This window comes from Strix uralensis, chromosome 23 (genome assembly GCF_047716275.1).
Source record: "Strix uralensis isolate ZFMK-TIS-50842 chromosome 23, bStrUra1, whole genome shotgun sequence".
Classification (NCBI taxonomy): domain Eukaryota; kingdom Metazoa; phylum Chordata; class Aves; order Strigiformes; family Strigidae; genus Strix; species Strix uralensis.
In genome coordinates, this window is record NC_133994.1 from 8910645 (window position 1) to 8931552 (window position 20908).

The window sequence follows — 20908 nt, forward strand, 5'->3', positions numbered from 1 at the left end:
ATGGGGTAATACAGCAGAAGAAGTTTTTGAGAAAGGGGAGAAAATAATCCAAATCCTTCTGAGAGCCGGTTTTGCCAGAAAGCATAGTAAAGTCAAGGGACCTGCACAAGAGATCCAGTTTTTAGGAGTAAAATGTCAAGATGGACGTTGGCAGATTCCAATGGAGGTGATTAATAAAACAACAGCGATGTCCCCACCGACTAACAGAGAGGAAACACAAGCTTTCCTGGGTGTTGTGTGTTTCTGGAGATTGCACATTCCAAATTACAGTCAGATTGTCAGCCCTCTCTATCAAGTGACTCGGAAAAAGAATGATTTTGTATGGGGCCTGGAGCAGCGACAGGCTTTTGAGCAAATTAAACAGGAAATAGTTCATGCAGTAGCTCTCGGGCAGTCCGGGCAGGACAAGATGTTAAAAATGTGCTCTACACTGCAGCCGGGAAGAACGGCCCTACCTGGAGTCTCTGGCAGGGAGCACCAGGGGAGACTCGGGGTCAACCCCTGGGGATTTGGAGTCGGGGATACAGAGGATCAGAAGAGCGCTATACTCCGACCGAAAAGGAGATACTGGCAGCATGTGAAGGGGTCGGAGCTGCTTCAGAGGTGATCGGGACTGAAGCACAGCTCCTCCTGGCTCCCTGACTGCCAGTGCTGGGCTGGGTGTTCAAAGGGAGTGTCCCCTCTACACACCGTGCAACTGATGCCACGTGGAGTAAATGGGTCACGTTAATCACACAACGGGCTCGAATAGGGACCCCCAGCCGTCCGGGAATATTGGAAGTGATCACAAATTGGCCAGAAGGCAAAGATTTTGGAATGGCGCCAGAGGAAGAGGTAGCCCGTGCTGAAGAGGCCCCACCACATACTAAACTACTGGATAAGGAGAAGCGATGTGCCCTGTGTACCGACGGGTCCTGTCGCATTGTGGGGAAACTTCGAAGGTGGAAGGCAGCTGTATGGAGCCCCACACGATGGGTTGCTGAAGCTGCTGAAGGAGAAGGTGAATCGAGTCAGTTCACAGAGGTGAAAGCTGTCCAGCTGGCCTTGGATATCGCTGAGCGAGAAAAGTGGCCGGTGCTCTGTCTCTGCACTGACTCATGGATGGTGGGAAATGCGCCGTGGGGGTGGTTACAGCAGTGGAAACGGAGAAACTGGCAGCGCAGAGGCAAACCCAACTGGGCTGCTGGATGATGGCGAGATATTGCTGCTGGGGTAGAGAATCTGCCTATGAAAGTACCTCGTGTAGACGCTCATGTACCCAAGAGCTGGGCCACTGAAGAACATCAGAACAACCAACGGGCGGATCAGGCTGCCAAGATCAAGGTGTCTCAAGTAGATCTGGACTGGCACCATAAGGGTGAACAATTTATGGCTCGCTGGGCCCATGACTCCTCAGGCCCTCAGGGAAGAGATGGAACGTATAGATGGGCTCATGACCGAGGGGTGGACTTAACCATGGATGCTATTGCACAGGTGATCCATGAATGTGAGACATGTGCTGCGATCAAGCAACCAAACGGTTAAAGCCCCTTTGGTATGGAGGACTATGGTCAAAATATAAATATGGGGAGGCCTGGCAGATTGATTATATCACGTTCACTACCATGCAGCAGCCTCTGGGAAAATTGAGCGATACAATGGATTGCTGAAAACTACACTGAGAGCAATGGGGGGTGGAACTTTCAAACACTGGGACGTGCACTTAGCAAAAGCCACCTGGTTAGTCAGTCCCAGAGGATCTGCCAAGCAAGCTGGCCCTGCTCAATCAAACCTCCTACATACCGTGGATGGGGATAAAGCCCCTGCAGTGCGCATTAGGAATGTGTTGGGGAAGACCGTCTGGGTTACTCCTGCAGTGGGTAAAGGTAAACCCATGTGTAGGATTACTTTCGCCCAAGGACCTGGGTGCACTTGGTGGGTAATGCAGAGGGATGGAGAAGTCCGATGTGTGCCTCGGGGAGATTTGATTTTAGGTGAGAATAGCCAATGAACCGAACTGACAAATAACACTGTTATGGCAACTGGTGCCTTGCAACATCCCCATGCCACATGCAAAGCCTCCTGCTCCACCGACTGAGCCAACTCTGCCTCATTCCTGCGGCCTTATAGACTGTCATGAGAGATGGAACCCGAAGTTATGGACTAAATGAACTCAGCAGACATTGTGGAAGGATGGCCCATAGACTAAGGGAGTGATATCTGTGAGACCTGGGAAAGAAGGGGGTGGTGATTCCTTAGGATGTATTTGGAAACCTGAGCATAACGTCAGTGGTATGGAATAAGGGGTGGAGACTGTCCTGGTTTCGACCAGGATGGAGTTATTTTTCATTGGAGTGATGTCATGCTCACAGATATAGGGGGCCGGGCTCTCTCGGGAAGGCGCGGGATTTTCGGGTCTGGCCCGGCTGTGTGTGGCTGTGGGGGCGGTCACCGCGCTCGGTAAGCCACTGCTGCATTTTGCCCATTTCTTTGTGGACTCGCTATTTTTACTTTTGTTCTCTTGTTATATTTAGTAAATTCTTCTCTTTTTTTATTCAACCTATGAATTATTTCTTTGTTTGTCCCTCCCCTATTTCACCAGAGAGTGGGAGTGGAGGTGAACGGCGGGCCACGTGGCGTCTGGCTACCGGCTGAATTCAAACCTCAACACATGTGCACAGGCCAGGAGCAGGGCGCTCAACTCCTGCTTGTCCTTTGCTCTGTCCAGCTCGAGAGCCTGCGCTCTAAGATCTGCTCCAGGTCGTTTCTCCAAGAGGCGACAGCGGTGTTGATCTCTTCTACTCTGGCTTCAGCGGCTGCCTGTGCCTACAAGAGAAGATGCAACTTCAAGAAACAGGAAGACAGAGACAATGCCCACCCCTCTCAACAAACCTGCTCTTTCCGCCGCTTTTACAGAAAAGCTCTTAAACAGCCTAAACGCTGTCTGCACGAGGAGCAGCAAAACGGCTGCGTGTTTTTCACGCGCACTGGTGCCACGACACACGACACACAGACTCTGGCGCAGCCTTTTGCAGCTCCCCGGCTTCCCTACGGGAAAGCCAAACCCACAGCACTAACAAAGAGAACCACGTGCCCGAGACAAAACACCTAAAAGTCGTGACCGCAGCCACAAATGGACGCAATGCCGACCACAGATACAAATGGAACATGAACTGACCTCCAAAAGTAGACTCAGATATTGCTTCTCTTCCGGCGCTGTTGTGGTGTGACCCGCGCCAGGAGTCGCCAAGCGAGCTGACAGAGTTGTCTCGATCCGTCCCATCTCCTTATTTAGAGCTTCGAGCTGCAGAGATTTTTGGGACTGCAGCTCCAGCTGTGCGGAGAGTTCGCACGCCTGTATGTGGGGAAAAACAATCTGCCTTGAGCAGAGGGGTCTCAAATCTCGGTGAAACTCCATCCAACGGATGCATCGAGATCATGGCCGTCAGTACCCTGAGTTTGTATTTCAACGCAGGGAAAAGGCGCTTGGATTCCTGAAAGTAAGTGCGCCTTTCAAGCCCTTGCCAACAAGACTGCTCCAGCTTCCACCCGTCCCTCCTTTCCAGAAAGGCTCCGTGGCAAAGGCGCTCCACTCCTCCTGCAGCATCATAGCACGTCCGTGCCTCTGGAGATGCTCTTTGGCATTTCACCGCGGTCGCTGCCTTTCATTTGGCTTCCACCACGCTCCTGTCGTGCCCCGTCCCTTCTCCCACGCACACCCCTGTGCTAATGGCTGGGGAGGACAGTGCGGGCGGAGGGACAAGAGCTTCAAGGCCTTCCTTAGAGGGAGGGCGAAGCCTGGCTTATGAGACAACGGCAAACCAAGGTCACTTTCCTTGCCCCCAACCACCACTGCCAGGGAACTAGACACCATCTTTGTGCAGAGATCGACAGAGGAAAAACCTTGCAGGGAGAACAACCAAGGCCAGAGACATCAGGGGGCACGTGGCTTGTGGTTTCATCTCACGGCCACAACGTTTGGACGGTGTGGGAACAGAAGCGAGACTCGGAAGAGCACAGCTGCTTTGTTCTTCCCCACCCACATGCTGCCCCCAAGCCACTGCTTTGCCCCTCAGCCTCGAAACAAGCCCCCTGAAGAGCCGCATCAGCTTTGCAAGGCGAGAGGGCAGGAGAAAGGAGCTAAAAGCACCCTCTAGTCTGACGCTCGTGACGTCCGCAGACAAATCTCTCCTGGATTTGTTCCCAGAATATTGTCTGCTGAAGGAAAAGAACACTTCAAAGACATGAACATGTTGACAGCCTTTGCATACCTTGGCCTTAGCCTTGTCCAGGTCCTCCTGCAAGCGGGAGTTCTCTGCCTTCAGGCGATTGCACTGGTGCGTCGAAGCGTTCAGTGCAGTTTCTGCTGTGTGCTGCTTTCTGACAGCATCAGCGAGCTCTCCTTGCAGCTGTGCCTCTGTTCTCTAGGGAAACAACGGCACAGGAGTACAAATTAAAAGAAGCCCAAGTGCGTAGTTTTACTTCCAGTTACTAGTTCACAGGCCGAGATCACTTTTCTAAGTGCATCGCAAAGCAAAGCCATCGCATCCACGGGCAGAAGAGGGCATCTGCACAGCCACCGCCAGATCCTCCTCATGGCCCAGCGGGGATGGGCACTGAACCGCCTCCCCTCGCTCATCCCTGGGGAGCGCTGCCAGGCAGGACTTAGTGGGCACTGCCGGGTGCCGGCTGCCAACAGAGGAGCCAACCCCAAGGAGTGGCAGGGCACGGGCAGCTGCCTGCAGGCTGAGCCACCACCAGCAGCGATGGCAGCACCAGCTCCACCAGTACCAGCTCCACCAGCACCCACACCAGCAGCACCAGCTCCACTGGCAGCACCAGCTCCAGCAGTGCCACCAGCACCAGCCCACCGGCACAGCACTGGCAGCACCACCAGGTTACTGTGTGTGCAGGGCCTGGGCACGAACCCCTTTTATTGGGGGCCGTGCGCTGACATCATAAAGGGCTCAATGGGGGCTGGGAGGGGCCCGGGTGCTCAGAACCTCTCTGGGTGTACACAGGCCACGTTGCCAAGGGAAACAGCCCCTGGCGCACTGTATCCAGGGACACAGGGTTGCCCAAGGCCACCTCTCCAAGGCTCCTACCTCCCTGCACGCTCTGTGGACCCCTGTCCTTGGGGTTGGCTGTCCTTGGGGTTGGGAACCACTTGGTGCCACTATGAGCAACAGTCGTTCTTGCACGCTCCTGCATTTCTCACAGGGCTAATGAGAGGCTTGCAGAAGCCAGGAGGAGCAACGGCAGTCAGAAAGCGGAGTGTGAGCAAGACCAGGGGACCAGGGGACCGAGCGTAAACCCATTGGGCTCAGGTAAGCAGCTCCAGGTGTGATTCTTCAGTGCTCGGGTGGGTTAGGGATTACGGTTGGGTTTTGCTTGGGATACTGAAAGAGCGGAAGCCTTTTCCATGTAATTCCTGGTGACGTGGAACCAGGAGAGAGAAGTTGCTTGCTTATCCCGCCGAGCATAAAGCAGGTCTTGTTAGGTGGAAACCCAAAACAGGGAGCGGGCTCTCCAGAGAAGAATTTCATAACAATGGTTCCTCTGGAGTTTCTTTCGCGGGCTTTAGAAAGCTAGTTGCCTGATGGTCAGACATGGAAAATCTTATTTCCTCTGTTGCGTGTGTCCCTTTCATTCTTTCTGGTTTCCTCTGTGGGCTTAAATCTCTCCAGACCTTCACAGCGTCCTGTCGCAGTTGATAGTTGTCCATTGACTTTGTGGGCTCGCTCTGCTCTAGAACTAACATTGGATCTTGCTTTCTCTCTCCCAGCCACCAGCGAACGTAAAACCAGATCTGGTGGGGATTGTCCCCAGACATCTGCTCTTCCGCCAAATGTCAGCGAAGCCTGGGATATCCCTTCTGGGGCAACTCCGCCCGACAGCGACATTTTGACGGAGAGTTATTAAAGTGGTGGAAAACACTCAGGAAAGTTGGTGAAAATTCTTTGTCTGCCCCATTCTGGAGAGTGAAAGCAGCCATGGAGGCCTGTAGAAAAAAGGGTTCTGCCACAGGCGGCGCCCGGAACAGCCTGGCTGCAAAGGAGCTAGAGGGAGCACTGAAAACGTACCAAACGTCCCTGGAGAAAAGCATTAGCCAGGATCCCTGTCTGATCCCATCTCGCAGAGGGTCTTCTGAGAACCTCCAGACCACTCTCCTTCCTCGGCACAGCAGGATGTTGATGTTCTTGAATAAAAGGGCCGAGTCCTTGCCTTGGGTCAAGGGCTGCACAGGGACTTTGATGGCCACTGAAAGGGAATGCAAGGGCTCAAACAAATGAATTTCTGACAGTTATGAAGAGTAAACTGTGATGGATGTATGAAAGCTTTGCTTGTGTTTTTCTGTATTTGTTTCTCAAGGACTCCTGACTCCTGAACTTTTTCCTGAGGTCCCTCTGTCTGTTTAGGATAGATTGAAAAGCTGGACTCCTTCGTGCACCTTTAGGGGCACCCTGGTCACCACGAAGTGCAGTTGGGGACATCGGCAGAGACAACAGAGGAGCCAACCCCAAGGACAGGGGCCCACAGAGCATGCAGGGAGGTGGGAGCCTTGGAGAGTTGGACTTGGGCAACCCTGTGTCCCTGGATACAGTGCGCCAGGGGCTGTTTCCCTTGGCAACGTGGCCTGTGTACACCCAGAGAGGTTCTGAGCACCCGGGCCCCTCCCAGCCCCCATTGAGCCCTTTATGATGTCAGCGCACGGCCCCCAATAAAAGGGGTTCTGTCCCAGGCCCTGCACACACAGTACCTGGTGGTGCTGCCAGTGCTGTGCCAGTGGGATGGTGCTGGTGGCACTGGTGGAGCTGGTGCTGCTGGTGTGGGTGCTGGTGGAGCTGGTGCTGCCATCGCTGCTGGTGGTGGCTCAGCCCGCAGGCAGCTGCCCGTGCCCTGCCACTCCTTGGGGTTGGCTCCTCTGTTGGCAGCCGGCACCCGGCAGTGCCCACTAAGTCCTGCCTGGCAGCGCTCCCCAGGGATGAGCGAGGGGAGGTGGTTCAGTGCCCATCCCCGCCGGGCCATGAGGAGGATCTGGCGGTGGCTGTGCAGGAAGGCCAGGAGCATGGGGGCAGGGGAGGGTCCCGAGTCCTCCAGGAGCAGCGGTGGCCATGAGCTCCAGCCGGAGGCCTCGGACGAGCTGCACCGTGCAGCCACCAGCGGCAACTTGGTCCCAGCGTGGCTGCTGGTGGAGGAGCGCGACACCGACTGCCGGGACAAGGCCGACAGGTAACGGGGCGCAGGCAGGCGGGCGCTGCCCGGAAAGCTCCGGGGTCTTTTCCTCCCCTGGGGCTTAGCTTTGTGCCTGTGGGTGTTCGTCCTCGAGGGAGGTCACTACGGAAAGGGCGGGCAACAACAGGCCCTTCTCCTTGCCGTGAGCTGTGCCTACGACTGGCTCTGCTCTTTGTCTCTCCAGGCGCAGGCGCAGTGGCAGCACACGGCCTGTGGACCCCAGCAAGCGGGAAAAGAAGGGAGAAGCTGCTCCAGGCCAAGGCAAAGGGGTGTCAGCATCCAGCGCTCCCCGTGGGGCAGCAGCTGCTGCAGCGAGGCGGCGTGCACCCGCCCTGCGGAGAGCAGGTAGGACTCTCCGGTGTGGAGGAGGGATGGGGAGAAGGGCTGTCGCCTGCCCTTCTGGCGGCTTGCCGTGGAGACGGGCCATTTGGAAAGGATGATGTGGTGTGGCTGATGATCCAGGAAAAAGTGCACTGCCAGGCCTTGTCCCTGGAAAGCAGAATTCTCGAGACGCTCATTCCTTCGGGGCTCATTTCTGATCACTTTGAGCCATGCCGTCATCCCCCTGGCACACGGAAAAGGCGTGTGCGCTAGAGGAGACGAATTCCCCAGCAGGAGAAGAGACGTGTCTGGAATCTGCATTTTGACAAGTCCCCCTGGGTTTGGGGTGTGTGGCTGTGCTAGGATTGTCTCTGCAAGCACGATGATTGGGAAAGCACTGTAGGCATCAAGGAGCTGTGTTAGCTCACTCTGGTTTCAAAAACGTGTGTTTTTAATGTAGATGAGCATGCCGCCTGCTTGGAGTCGGCCGTCCGTACGTCGCCATCAGATGAAGAAGGCGTCAAGGAGAGCAAGAGCTTTGGGCAGGAGGTATGCCAAACCAAAGATTTTCAATTCGAGTCCTCCTTTTAGGATTACGTTCCATGCTACTGCAAAGCAAGACTTTTCCAGGAATAATGTCTAAGGCAGAGTTATTGAAAACTCTTTGATAATCTGCTGTCAAGCTGCTGACAGTCCTCGCCTGGTTGTATGAAATGCTGCTGCTTCCTCCTGGTTTGAGCTGATTTCCTAAGTGCTGTCCATTTGTGTTCTTCAACTTTGAACAGGCAGAAGATGTCAGAGCCCAAATACCGACGGTGGGGTCAGATTCATTCCCTTCCCACCTGAGCCCTGGGAGACATCAGCCATCTGAAAGGGTCGATGGGCAAGTGTTTCTGAGAGAATGTCACCAATGCCTTCGCGTGCAAGGAAAGCTCCATGAGGACATGGCTGAGATGCGAGAAGAAAACAAGAGCTTGTCTCGGCAGCTGAGCAAAGCCGAAAGAAAAGCTGATGGGCTGGAAAAGGAAGTGGAGAAACTGAAAAATGCCCTCTTGGAAAAGACATTGGCTTTAGACCAGACAGAAAGAGAATTACAAGAGAGCAAGAGGCAGACACTGCACTGGTGTGGTCTAAGCCTGGAGTGGTATGGTGTATGCCTTCTTAAAGAGCAGAAGACAGAAGATGCCATCAAGAAGGCAGAAGAGCTGCAGCACCAACTGGCCCAGCTCCAAAGTGAAAACGTTTTGCTGCGTCAGCAGCTGGGAGACGCGCAGAACAACAACCTCCCGGAACAAATGGTGAGTGGTGGTGCCTCTACATGCGAGGCCGACAAGGTAGAAAAAGAGGTGAGGTGAGCGCTGACCAAGACTGACTTAAAGGAGAGCAGTTCCCAAGGCTGTCTGGCGCTTCTAAAAGTCAGCAGGTGTACGGTCCGTGCGCGGGAGTCCTTCGCTCGGCTTGGTTCTGTTTTGCGCTGGGTTTGTTGGAATCGCGGAAGGTTCTGACAAGCCTTGAGATGTTTATAGACACACACGTACGTAGAAACGCTGAGGCCCGCGTTGGGTTTCGTTTGTGGAGCAGAACAATGGCGGGAAGGATGATACACAGAGCTGGCTCTAGGAAGCCTTGGCTCGGGTCGCTGGAGAAAGGGCTGCAGTCCAACGACAGCTCCCGCGTTGGCATCCCGTTAGCTTTTAGCATTAACTTAAGGAACAAGCCAAACCCCACAAAGGCACAGTCTCGGCATCTTCCGAGGAGAACGTGCTGGGAGACAGAAATCTTCCCCAAGAGATGACATTTCTGTAGTTGTCTTCACTCGCCAGGGGTGGCTGGAGACCATCAGCTGTGCAGATGCCCTCTTCTGCCCGTGGATGCGATGGCTTTGCTTTGCGATGCACTTAGAAAAGTGATCTCGGCCTGTGAACTAGTAACTGGAAGTAAAACTACGCACTTGGGCTTCTTTTAATTTGTACTCCTGTGTCGTTGTTTCCCTAGAGAACAGAGGCACAGCTGCAAGGAGAGCTCGCTGATGCTGTCAGAAAGCAGCACACAGCAGAAACTGCACTGAACGCTTCGACGCACCAGTGCAATCGCCTGAAGGCAGAGAACTCCCGCTTGCAGGAGGACCTGGACAAGGCTAAGGCCAAGGTATGCCAAGTCTTTGAAGTGTTCTTTTCCTTCAGCAGACAATATTCTGGGAACAAATCCAGGAGAGATTTGTCTGTGGACGTCACGAGCGTCAGACTAGAGGGTGCTTTTAGCTCCTTTCTCCTGCCCTCTCGCCTTGCAAAGCTGATGCGGCTCTTCAGGGGGCTTGTTTCGAGGCTGAGGGGCAAAGCAGTGGCTTGGGGGCAGCATGTGGGTGGGGAAGAACAAAGCAGCTGTGCTCTTCCGAGTCTCGCTTCTGTTCCCACACCGTCCAAACGTTGTGGCCGTGAGATGAAACCACAAGCCACGTGCCCCCTGATGTCTCTGGTCTTGGTTGTTCTCCCTGCAAGGTTTTTCCTCTGTTGATCTCTGCACAAAGATGGTGTCTAGTTCCCTGGCAGTGGTGGTTGGGGGCAAGGAAAGTGACCTTGGTTTGCCGTTGTCTCATAAGCCAGGCTTCGCCCTCCCTCTAAGGAAGGCCTTGAAGCTCTTGTCCCTCCCCCTGCACTGTCCTCCCCAGCCATTAGCACAGGGGTGTGCGTGGGAGAAGGGACGGGGCACGACAGGAGCGTGGTGGAAGCCAAATGAAAGGCAGCGACCGCGGTGAAATGCCAAAGAGCATCTCCAGAGGCACGGACGTGCTATGATGCTGCAGGAGGAGTGGAGCGCCTTTGCCACGGAGCCTTTCTGGAAAGGAGGGACGGGTGGAAGCTGGAGCAGTCTTGTTGGCAAGGGCTTGAAAGGCGCACTTACTTTCAGGAATCCAAGCGCCTTTTCCCTGGGTTGAAATACAAACTCAGGGCACTGACAGCCATGATCTCGATGCATCCGTTGGATGGAGTTTCACCGAGATTTGAGACCCCTCTGCTCAAGGCAGATTGTTTTTCCCCACATACAGGCGTGCGAACTCTCCGCACAGCTGGAGCTGCAGTCCCAAAAATCTCTGCAGCTCGAAGCTCTAAATAAGGAGATGGGACGGATCGAGACAACTCTGTCAGCTCGCTTGGCGACTCCTGGCGCGGGTCACACCACAACAGCGCCGGAAGAGAAGCAATATCTGAGTCTACTTTTGGAGGTCAGTTCATGTTCCATTTGTATCTGTGGTCGGCATTGCGTCCATTTGTGGCTGCGGTCACGACTTTTAGGTGTTTTGTCTCGGGCACGTGGTTCTCTTTGTTAGTGCTGTGGGTTTGGCTTTCCCGTAGGGAAGCCGGGGAGCTGCAAAAGGCTGCGCCAGAGTCTGTGTGTCGTGTGTCGTGGCACCAGTGCGCGTGAAAAACACGCAGCCGTTTTGCTGCTCCTCGTGCAGACAGCGTTTAGGCTGTTTAAGAGCTTTTCTGTAAAAGCGGCGGAAAGAGCAGGTTTGTTGAGAGGGGTGGGCATTGTCTCTGTCTTCCTGTTTCTTGAAGTTGCATCTTCTCTTGTAGGCACAGGCAGCCGCTGAAGCCAGAGTAGAAGAGATCAACACCGCTGTCGCCTCTTGGAGAAACGACCTGGAGCAGATCTTAGAGCGCAGGCTCTCGAGCTGGACAGAGCAAAGGACAAGCAGGAGTTGAGCGCCCTGCTCCTGGCCTGTGCACATGTGTTGAGGTTTGAATTCAGCCGGTAGCCAGACGCCACGTGGCCCGCCGTTCACCTCCACTCCCACTCTCTGGTGAAATAGGGGAGGGACAAACAAAGAAATAATTCATAGGTTGAATAAAAAAAGAGAAGAATTTACTAAATATAACAAGAGAACAAAAGTAAAAATAGCGAGTCCACAAAGAAATGGGCAAAATGCAGCAGTGGCTTACCGAGCGCGGTGACCGCCCCCACAGCCACACACAGCCGGGCCAGACCCGAAAATCCCGCGCCTTCCCGAGAGAGCCCGGCCCCCTATATCTGTGAGCATGACATCACTCCAATGAAAAATAACTCCATCCTGGTCGAAACCAGGACAGTCTCCACCCCTTATTCCATACCACTGACGTTATGCTCAGGTTTCCAAATACATCCTAAGGAATCACCACCCCCTTCTTTCCCAGGTCTCACAGATATCACTCCCTTAGTCTATGGGCCATCCTTCCACAATGTCTGCTGAGTTCATTTAGTCCATAACTTCGGGTTCCATCTCTCATGACAGTCTATAAGGCCGCAGGAATGAGGCAGAGTTGGCTCAGTCGGTGGAGCAGGAGGCTTTGCATGTGGCATGGGGATGTTGCAAGGCACCAGTTGCCATAACAGTGTTATTTGTCAGTTCGGTTCATTGGCTATTCTCACCTAAAATCAAATCTCCCCGAGGCACACATCGGACTTCTCCATCCCTCTGCATTACCCACCAAGTGCACCCAGGTCCTTGGGCGAAAGTAATCCTACACATGGGTTTACCTTTACCCACTGCAGGAGTAACCCAGACGGTCTTCCCCAACACATTCCTAATGCGCACTGCAGGGGCTTTATCCCCATCCACGGTATGTAGGAGGTTTGATTGAGCAGGGCCAGCTTGCTTGGCAGATCCTCTGGGACTGACTAACCAGGTGGCTTTTGCTAAGTGCACGTCCCAGTGTTTGAAAGTTCCACCCCCCATTGCTCTCAGTGTAGTTTTCAGCAATCCATTGTATCGCTCAATTTTCCCAGAGGCTGCTGCATGGTAGTGAACGTGATATAATCAATCTGCCAGGCCTCCCCATATTTATATTTTGACCATAGTCCTCCATACCAAAGGGGCTTTAACCGTTTGGTTGCTTGATCGCAGCACATGTCTCACATTCATGGATCACCTGTGCAATAGCATCCATGGTTAAGTCCACCCCTCGGTCACGAGCCCATCTATACGTTCCATCTCTTCCCTGAGGGCCTGAGGAGTCATGGGCCCAGCGAGCCATAAATTGTTCACCCTTATGGTGCCAGTCCAGATCTACTTGAGACACCTTGATCTTGGCAGCCTGATCCGCCCGTTGGTTGTTCTGATGTTCTTCAGTGGCCCAGCTCTTGGGTACATGAGCGTCTACACGAGGTACTTTCATAGGCAGATTCTCTACCCCAGCAGCAATATCTCGCCATCATCCAGCAGCCCAGATGGGTTTGCCTCTGCGCTGCCAGTTTCTCCGTTTCCACTGCTGTAACCACCCCCACGGCGCATTTCCCACCATCCATGAGTCAGTGCAGAGACAGAGCACCGGCCACTTTTCTCGCTCAGCGATATCCAAGGCCAGCTGGACAGCTTTCACCTCTGTGAACTGACTCGATTCACCTTCTCCTTCAGCAGCTTCAGCAACCCATCGTGTGGGGCTCCATACAGCTGCCTTCCACCTTCGAAGTTTCCCCACAATGCGACAGGACCCGTCGGTACACAGGGCACATCGCTTCTCCTTATCCAGTAGTTTAGTATGTGGTGGGGCCTCTTCAGCACGGGCTACCTCTTCCTCTGGCGCCATTCCAAAATCTTTGCCTTCTGGCCAATTTGTGATCACTTCCAATATTCCCGGACGGCTGGGGGTCCCTATTCGAGCCCGTTGTGTGATTAACGTGACCCATTTACTCCACGTGGCATCAGTTGCACGGTGTGTAGAGGGGACACTCCCTTTGAACACCCAGCCCAGCACTGGCAGTCAGGGAGCCAGGAGGAGCTGTGCTTCAGTCCCGATCACCTCTGAAGCAGCTCCGACCCCTTCACATGCTGCCAGTATCTCCTTTTCGGTCGGAGTATAGCGCTCTTCTGATCCTCTGTATCCCCGACTCCAAATCCCCAGGGGTTGACCCCGAGTCTCCCCTGGTGCTCCCTGCCAGAGACTCCAGGTAGGGCCGTTCTTCCCGGCTGCAGTGTAGAGCACATTTTTAACATCTTGTCCTGCCCGGACTGCCCGAGAGCTACTGCATGAACTATTTCCTGTTTAATTTGCTCAAAAGCCTGTCGCTGCTCCAGGCCCCATACAAAATCATTCTTTTTCCGAGTCACTTGATAGAGAGGGCTGACAATCTGACTGTAATTTGGAATGTGCAATCTCCAGAAACACACAACACCCAGGAAAGCTTGTGTTTCCTCTCTGTTAGTCGGTGGGGACATCGCTGTTGTTTTATTAATCACCTCCATTGGAATCTGCCAACGTCCATCTTGACATTTTACTCCTAAAAACTGGATCTCTTGTGCAGGTCCCTTGACTTTACTATGCTTTCTGGCAAAACCGGCTCTCAGAAGGATTTGGATTATTTTCTCCCCTTTCTCAAAAACTTCTTCTGCTGTATTACCCCATATAATGATGTCATCAATGTAGTGTAAATGTTCTGGGGCTTCACCCTGTTCCAGTGCAGTCTGGATCAGTCCATGGTAAATGGTGGGGCTGTGTTTCCACCCCTGGGGCAGTCAATTCCAGGTGTGTTGGACACCCCTCCAGGTAAAAGCAAACTGTGGCCTGCATTCTGCTGCCAGAGGGATGGAGAAAAATGCCTTGGCAATATCAATCGTGGCGTACCACTTGGCTGCCTTCGACTCTAGCTCATACTGAAGTTCTAACACGTCTGGCACAGCAGCACTCAGCGGTGCCATGACTTCATTCAGGCCGCGATAGTCCACTGGCAATCTCCACTCTCCGTTAGACTTTCGCACTGGCCATATGGGGCTGTGAAAGGGGGAGCGCGTCTTGCTGATGACTCCTTGGCTCTCCAGCTGACGAATCAGTTTATGGATAGGGATTACAGAGTCTCGACTGGTGCGGTATTGCCGTCGGTGCACGGCTGTAGTGGCACTTGGCACCCGTGGTTCTTCAACCCTCAGCAATCCCACAACAGAAGGGTCCTCTGATAGACCAGGTAACACAGACGGCTGTTTAATTCCTTCTGTTCCCAAGGCAGCTATACCAAAAGCCCACCGATACTCTTTTGGGTCCTTAAAATACCCTCTTCTGAGATAATCTAGGCCAAGAATACATGGAGCGTCTGGGCCAGTCACAATGGGGTGTTTTTCCCCCTCTTTTCCACTTAGGCTCACCTCGGCCTCCAATACAGTCAGCTGTTGAGACCCCCCCGTCACTCCTGAAATACAAACGGGTTCTGCTGCTTTATAATTTGATGGCATTAGGGTGCATTGCGCACCAGTGTCCACTAGAGCCTTGGACTGCTGGGGGTCAGACGTGCCAGGCCATCGAATCCACACAGTCAGGTGAACTCGGTTGTCCCCGTCCTCCGCCTGGCTGGAGGCAGGGCCCCTCTAATGTTGGTCATAATACCTGCTAACGACAAATGGGTTAGTGTGGTGTGCACGGGTTTCAGCCTCATCTTGATCACTCACTTCTTGTGAATACAAGTCAGAAGTTCTTCTCATAGGATCATGAGCAAAGTCGAACTTTCTGCTCTGTTTGGGCACTTGATTACTAGAAACCGGAGCAGCATTTCTCCTGAAAGGACCACGTTCTGTACTTGTTCTTCCCTCCAGCTCACATCCTCGCTTTTCTAGGAGGTAGGTAGGTTTTCCATCCCATTTCTTCATGTCTTCTCCATGGTCACGCAGGCGATGCCACGGCTTCCCCCGTGGTGTGTACCGGTTCTCTCGAGTAGAGAAATGATTGCTCCTAATAGCCGAGATTCTGGTCCGTGCAGGTGGGGAGTAGGACATGTTCTCTTTAAGTTGCTGGAAATCTTGAGATAATTTGTTCACAGCCGCGATGATGGGGGAAGAGACACTTTCTTCATATTGTCATAGTCGGCGAGCCAGTTCATTCACTGTTGGTCCCTCTTTGTCTGTCCAGTCCATTACTGCTAATGCACTGGCATATGATGAGGGTGTGCTCCGTGCCAAAGTCCTCCACATGGGCCGGGTGCATCGGACTTCATCTGGATCTGTGGGTAGCCGTGTGTCACGGTCCACTCGGTGGACTCGTGATGGTTCGTTTGCTACGATCTCGAAAGTGCAAAATTAAGGTGACCAACACCAAAGGGGATAGCAGTAATCAAACAGTGAAACTTTATCGTGTTGCCTGTGAAGCAGCACGCAATAGAGATGGGTGAAAGAAAGGAGGAAAGTAGAGTTAAGTTTAGAGAGAGGAGGGAGAGAGGTTATAGCTACCACCGCTGATCTCACGACACCCTAACGGTCCCGGGTCCAGCTGATGCTGCGTCGTCGATCGTCGTGGTCCTTGGTGGGGAAGCTTCCCATTTTCGTTGTCCAGAAGTCATCTTTTATGCTCAGTAACACACCTTGCTCCTCCTCTGCCTCAGGGGTCTCCGCCCTTCTCAGAATTCAATTTATCATTTCTCCACCCTTCTCAAGTGAGGCCATCACGCGTGCACAGGGGGAGTGTCCGAGGTGTGGTCAGTCTTGGAGGTGGGTAACCTTCAACCAGGAGGTATGTTTTGGTATTATAATGAAGCAAAGTTTCTTCATCGATGTTATGGCAACAGTTGCGATCCATCTTTTTTGACAATGGCTATGCAATTATCTCTAACAGCTCCGGCTAGGCCCAGGTACCGAACAATAGCACAGCACTCTTTGTACTGCACGGCTCAGGCACCGAAGAACAGCACTGCACTGCCTGCACCACTCGGGTCAGTGCTCAGGAGAACAGCACTGCACTGCCTGCACCACACGGGTCAGTGCTCAGGAGAACAGCACTGCACTGCCTGCACCACTCGGGTGAGCGCTCAGGAGAACAGCACTGCACTGCCTGCACCACTCGGGTCAGTGCTTAGGAGAACAGCACTGCACTGCCTGCACCACTCGGGTCAGTGCTCAGGAGAACAGCACTGCACTGCCTGCACCACACGGGTCAGTGCTCAGGAGAACAGCACTGCACTGCCTGCACCACTCAGGTCAGTGCTCAGGAGAACAGCACTGCACTGCCTGTGCCACACAGTTCTGCATTCAGGAGCCTTTGCACCACATTCCACTCCAGGGATCGGCAACTGCGCTCCAAACAGGCCGTTGTCAGGTACCTCACTGTCCACGTCCCTGATGACAATGTTGAGATAATGCTGATCTTCTGACCGACTCTTACACCGCGCATTATCTGGGTCACAGTAAACTGCCTCCTGCACAGCTAGCTCCCTCAAGTATTGAATGCCTCTCTCCATAGTGGTCCACTTAGTTGGTCGACATGTCAAGTCATCCTTGAAGGGATACCTCTGCCTCAAGCTTGACAGAAGTCACCTCCAGAGACTGAGATCTTGTGTCTCCTTTCCAATGGGTTTGTCAATGCCCCCTTCCCTAGACAGGGATCCCAGCTGCCTCACCTCCCTGCCCTCTAGTTCCATGCCACTGGCCCTGCTATCCCAGCACCACAGCAGCCAGGTAACGAGTTGCTCATCTGGATGGCGCCTGAAATCTTTTCTTATGTCTCACAACTCACTCAAGGACAAGGACTGGGTGACTATCACTGGCTCTGCCTCCTCCTCCTGTTCTCGTGATGGGCCTGGTTCATCATCACCCTGTACACCACGAGGGGATTTTCTTGTGTATTTCTTCTTCTGTATGGGAGCAACTGACACCATCACGGGTCAGTTCTCTGGTTCAGCTGCAGCGCCTGTCCTCGGGCTTGTAGTGGCTGCAGTTTCTGTTACTGGGTTACCAGGTGCAGAGCCCTTCTCTTCCTCTTGAGAGTGCTGAACAGTGTTTAATAGCACCCGGTAAGCGTGGGCTATGCCCCAGCATGTTGCAGTGAGCTGGGCCTCTCTGGAATTACCCGGCTGACAACATACTTTTTCCAAATAGTCCACTAGTTCCTCAGGATTCTGCACCTGTGCAAGAGTGAAGTTCCAATACACTGGAGGTGCCCACTGTTCTAGGTACTTGCCCATTCTACTCCACACCCCCAGCCACTCATAATTCTCCAACCTTGGGGTAGTTTCCAAGTGATATTCCTAAATAGTTGCTTAACCATAAACAAAAACCAGAACCACGTTCAGGAACATGCTAGCTCCTAACAGCACGGCAACCATGTTTATGTCAACATTCCAAAGATATTTGAACTCCCCAGATTTCTCAAACACAGCTGTAAATAGCCCCAGGGCCAATCACTGCACGCTATCATAGATGAGCATCACATAGTACAACAGAAACAAAATCTTAACCCACCTCACACGGAAGGTGAGCAACAGCATGGGAAACACGTATTGCAAATGAGGTGATAAGATCTTAAGGAGCCAAGCAATCCACATTTTACCCGTTTTGTTGTTATCTCAAACAAAAAAACCTCAGTGCCCCATGTTGGGCACCAAAAACTGTTGAGGTTTGAACTCAGCCACCAGCCAGACACCACGTGGCCGGCTGTTCACCTCCCCGCCCTCCACTCTGGTGAAATAGGGGAGGGACAAAAAAAAGAGAAGAGAATTAGTAGGTTGAATAAAAAAGGAATTTACTAAATATAACAAGAGAACAAACATACCAATAGTGCGTCCAAAAAGAAACGGGTAAAATGCAGCGGTGGCTTACCGAGCGCAGCGACCGCCCCCACAGCAACACACACCCGGGCCGGACCCAAATTCTCGTGCTTCCAGAGAGAGCCCGGGCCCCCTATATCTGTGGGCATGACATCACATGGTATGAAATACTCCAATGAAAGTTAACTCCATCCTGGTTGAAACCAGGACAACAGGCAGAATTAAAGAGCTCCGACAAGCATTTCTGGGTGATGGCGGATATCGCAAGAGTTCTCAGAAACAAATGAAAAGAAAGCTGTTCCTTGTTGCCCCCTGACACCAGGTGCGAAACAGTGTGTAGGGTGCCCGGATCAAATGCTCCTGCAAAAGCTCAACTGGCAAAGGTCACATCTTTTGGAGGGTCGACAGCGGAGCCAGCACCGTTTAACATCTTCATTAACCATCTGAGTCATGGGGAAGAACGCACACTTGGGGAGTTTTCTGATGACACCCAATGGAGGGGAGCTGCTCGTCAGCTGCTTGGCAGGACTTCTGCTCAGGGGCCTGGGGCTGCTGGAGGTGCTCAGGGAGTATGTGCAGCGTGATCCAGACCATGACACGACTCCCTCTTCAGTCTCCCTTCCCCGTATCTCCCGCTGGGTCCCCACCACATCTCCTGGGAGGGAAGAGCCCTTGCACGCACGCCTATAACATTTCACGCTTTACCTTGGGGTGAGTCCACCTGGGACCTTCTTTCATTTCCTGCGTCGCAGCTCCCAGCCCACCCCCAGCCTCTGTCTCCACCAGTCACTGACAAGGGGGCCCCAAACTCTGACAGATCACTCGGTGCTCACCCCCTCAAGCCCACAGGGGACCCAAGGGAAGCATTAGGCCCCTCAAAGGTGCCGTTCCTTGGGCCTCCTCTTAGGCCCAGCTTCAAAAGAAGAATCTGACCCTAAGGCAATGCACGGAACAGATCCCTCCTGACTGCAGATGTGCTCTTAGGGGGTAGCTCTGACACAGCGGTGCCCATTGCCCCTCCCTGCTTGCAGTGGCACCAGCGCACGGGGAGACCCAGCAGTACCATCGACAACATTTGAGACCCTTTGCCCCAAAGTGCAACAGGCCAAGAGGGGAAACGGAGAAAGAGTGACACTAGGACAGGGCAGCCTCTGGCAGCCTTCAGCAGAGCTGGCTCCGGGGAGGCAACAGCCTCCGCACCAAAGCTGCAGCGAGGAGGGGCCAGCTGCGACAGGGAGGGGACGGCTCAGGGCTGTCCCCACCGCCTGTGACAGGGCTCTGCTCCCCTCCCGCTAGTGCAGGTACCACTGGGGCAGGAGGCAAGGCGTGATGGGTGCCCCAGCTGCCAAGATATGCAATTGGAACATGTGGAGAAATGACTAAATGGGGGAGCACGGAGATAGATACAAATACGTCCTCTTTAGAAATGACACCCAGGGACAGGATGTTTAATCCGTACCTCCTGCTCTCTAGGTCTACGGAGCTGCCGGCTGGAAGGGAGCAGATGTTAACCCCGACTAGGAGAGGCCCCGCACCACAAGGGCCGGGGGAATACACCGGTGTTCCCCGTGCACAGTCTCCCCTCCCTCGGGCAGAGGGAAAGGACCGCGGGCTCCCTGTCGCACACGAGGGGCTGTACGGCCCCACCTCAGGGTGTCCCATTCTCACAGGGTGTGTGTTTCAGGGCATCTCCGGAGCCCTGGATGTGCCTTTCTGGTGACCCACCCCTGCACCCTTCCAGAGACCCCTGACAAGCTGAGCCCTGAGGCGTGGCTTTCTGGAAGCAGGAGGGCAGGCCCAGCCACAAGTCCCAAGGAAAAACTGAACAAGGCCACAGATCCTCCAGTCCAACGATGAACCTCACACTAACCGTTCCCAACTCCACCAGATCGCTCCGCGCTGGGTCAACCCAACTCTTCAACCCCTCCAGGGATGGGGACTCCCCCCCTGCCCTGGGCAGCCCATTCCAATGCCCAACAACCCCTTCTGCAAAGAAATCCTTCCTAAGAGCCAGTCTGACCCTGCCCTGGCGCAGCTTGAGGCCATTCCCTCTTGGCCTGGCGCTGGTTCCTTGGCTCAAGAGACTTGTCCCCCCTCTCTGCACCCTCCTTTCAGGGAGTTGTAGGGGGCAATGAGGTCTCCCCTCAGCCTCCTCTTCTCCACACTAAACCCCCCCAGTTCCCTCAGCCGCTCCCCATCAGACCTGTGCTCCAGACCCTGCACCAGCTCTGTTGCCCTTCTCTGGACACGCTCGAGTCATTCAATGGCCTTTTTGGAGTGAGGGGCCCAAAACTGAACACAGTAATCGAGGGGCGGCCTCACCAGTGCCGAGCACAGGGGTGAGATCCCTTCCCTGTCCCTGCTGGCCACGCTAGTGCTGATACAAGCCAGGATGCCACTGGCCTTCTTGGCCACCTGGGCACACTGCTGGCTCCTGTTCAGACGGCTGTCCATCCCCCCCAGGTCCCTCTCTGACCGGCAGCTCTCCAGCCACTCCTCCCCAAGCCTGTAGCGCTGCTGGGGGTTGTTGTGGCCCAAGGGCAGCACCCGGCATTTGGCCTTATTGAAACTCCCCCAGTTGGCCTCAGCCCATCGCTCCAGCCTGCCCAGGTCTCTCTGCAGAGCCTCCCTACCCTCGAGCAGATCAACACTCCCACCCAACTGGGTGTCGTCTGCAAACTGACTGAGGGTGCACTCGATCCCCTCGTCTAGATCATTAATAAAGATGTTAAACAGGAGTGGCCCCAAAACCCAGCCCTGGGGGACACCACTCGTGACCGGCCGCCAACTGGATTTACCTCCGTTCACCACCACTCTTTGGGCCCGGCCATCCAGCCAGTTTTTTACCCAGCACAGCGTGTGCCCATCCAAGCCT

The 20908-nt window shown here is 53.9% G+C and overlaps 1 protein-coding gene and 1 long non-coding RNA gene across 2 annotated transcripts; one reads left to right on the forward strand and one right to left on the reverse strand.

Moving 5' to 3' along the window:
* Positions 1-2473: 2473 nt before the first annotated feature.
* Positions 2474-4436, reverse strand: LOC141953882 (uncharacterized). The gene is made up of 3 exons (XR_012632029.1): positions 4251-4436; positions 3158-3334; positions 2474-2805 (listed from the first exon to the last, which is right to left on the reverse strand). It is a non-coding gene; the product is annotated as an uncharacterized LOC141953882 (long non-coding RNA).
* Positions 4437-7048: 2612 nt separating this feature from the next.
* LOC141953930 (ankyrin repeat domain-containing protein 26-like) lies at positions 7049-11443 on the forward strand. Its single transcript, XM_074892876.1, has 7 exons — positions 7049-7212; positions 7400-7560; positions 7997-8085; positions 8322-8834; positions 9532-9684; positions 10583-10759; positions 11112-11443. The coding sequence occupies exons 1-7, from the start codon at positions 7049-7051 to the stop codon at positions 11238-11240; spliced, it is 1386 nt and encodes a 461-aa protein (XP_074748977.1). The 3' UTR covers positions 11241-11443.
* The last annotated feature ends 9465 nt before the right edge of the window (positions 11444-20908 follow it).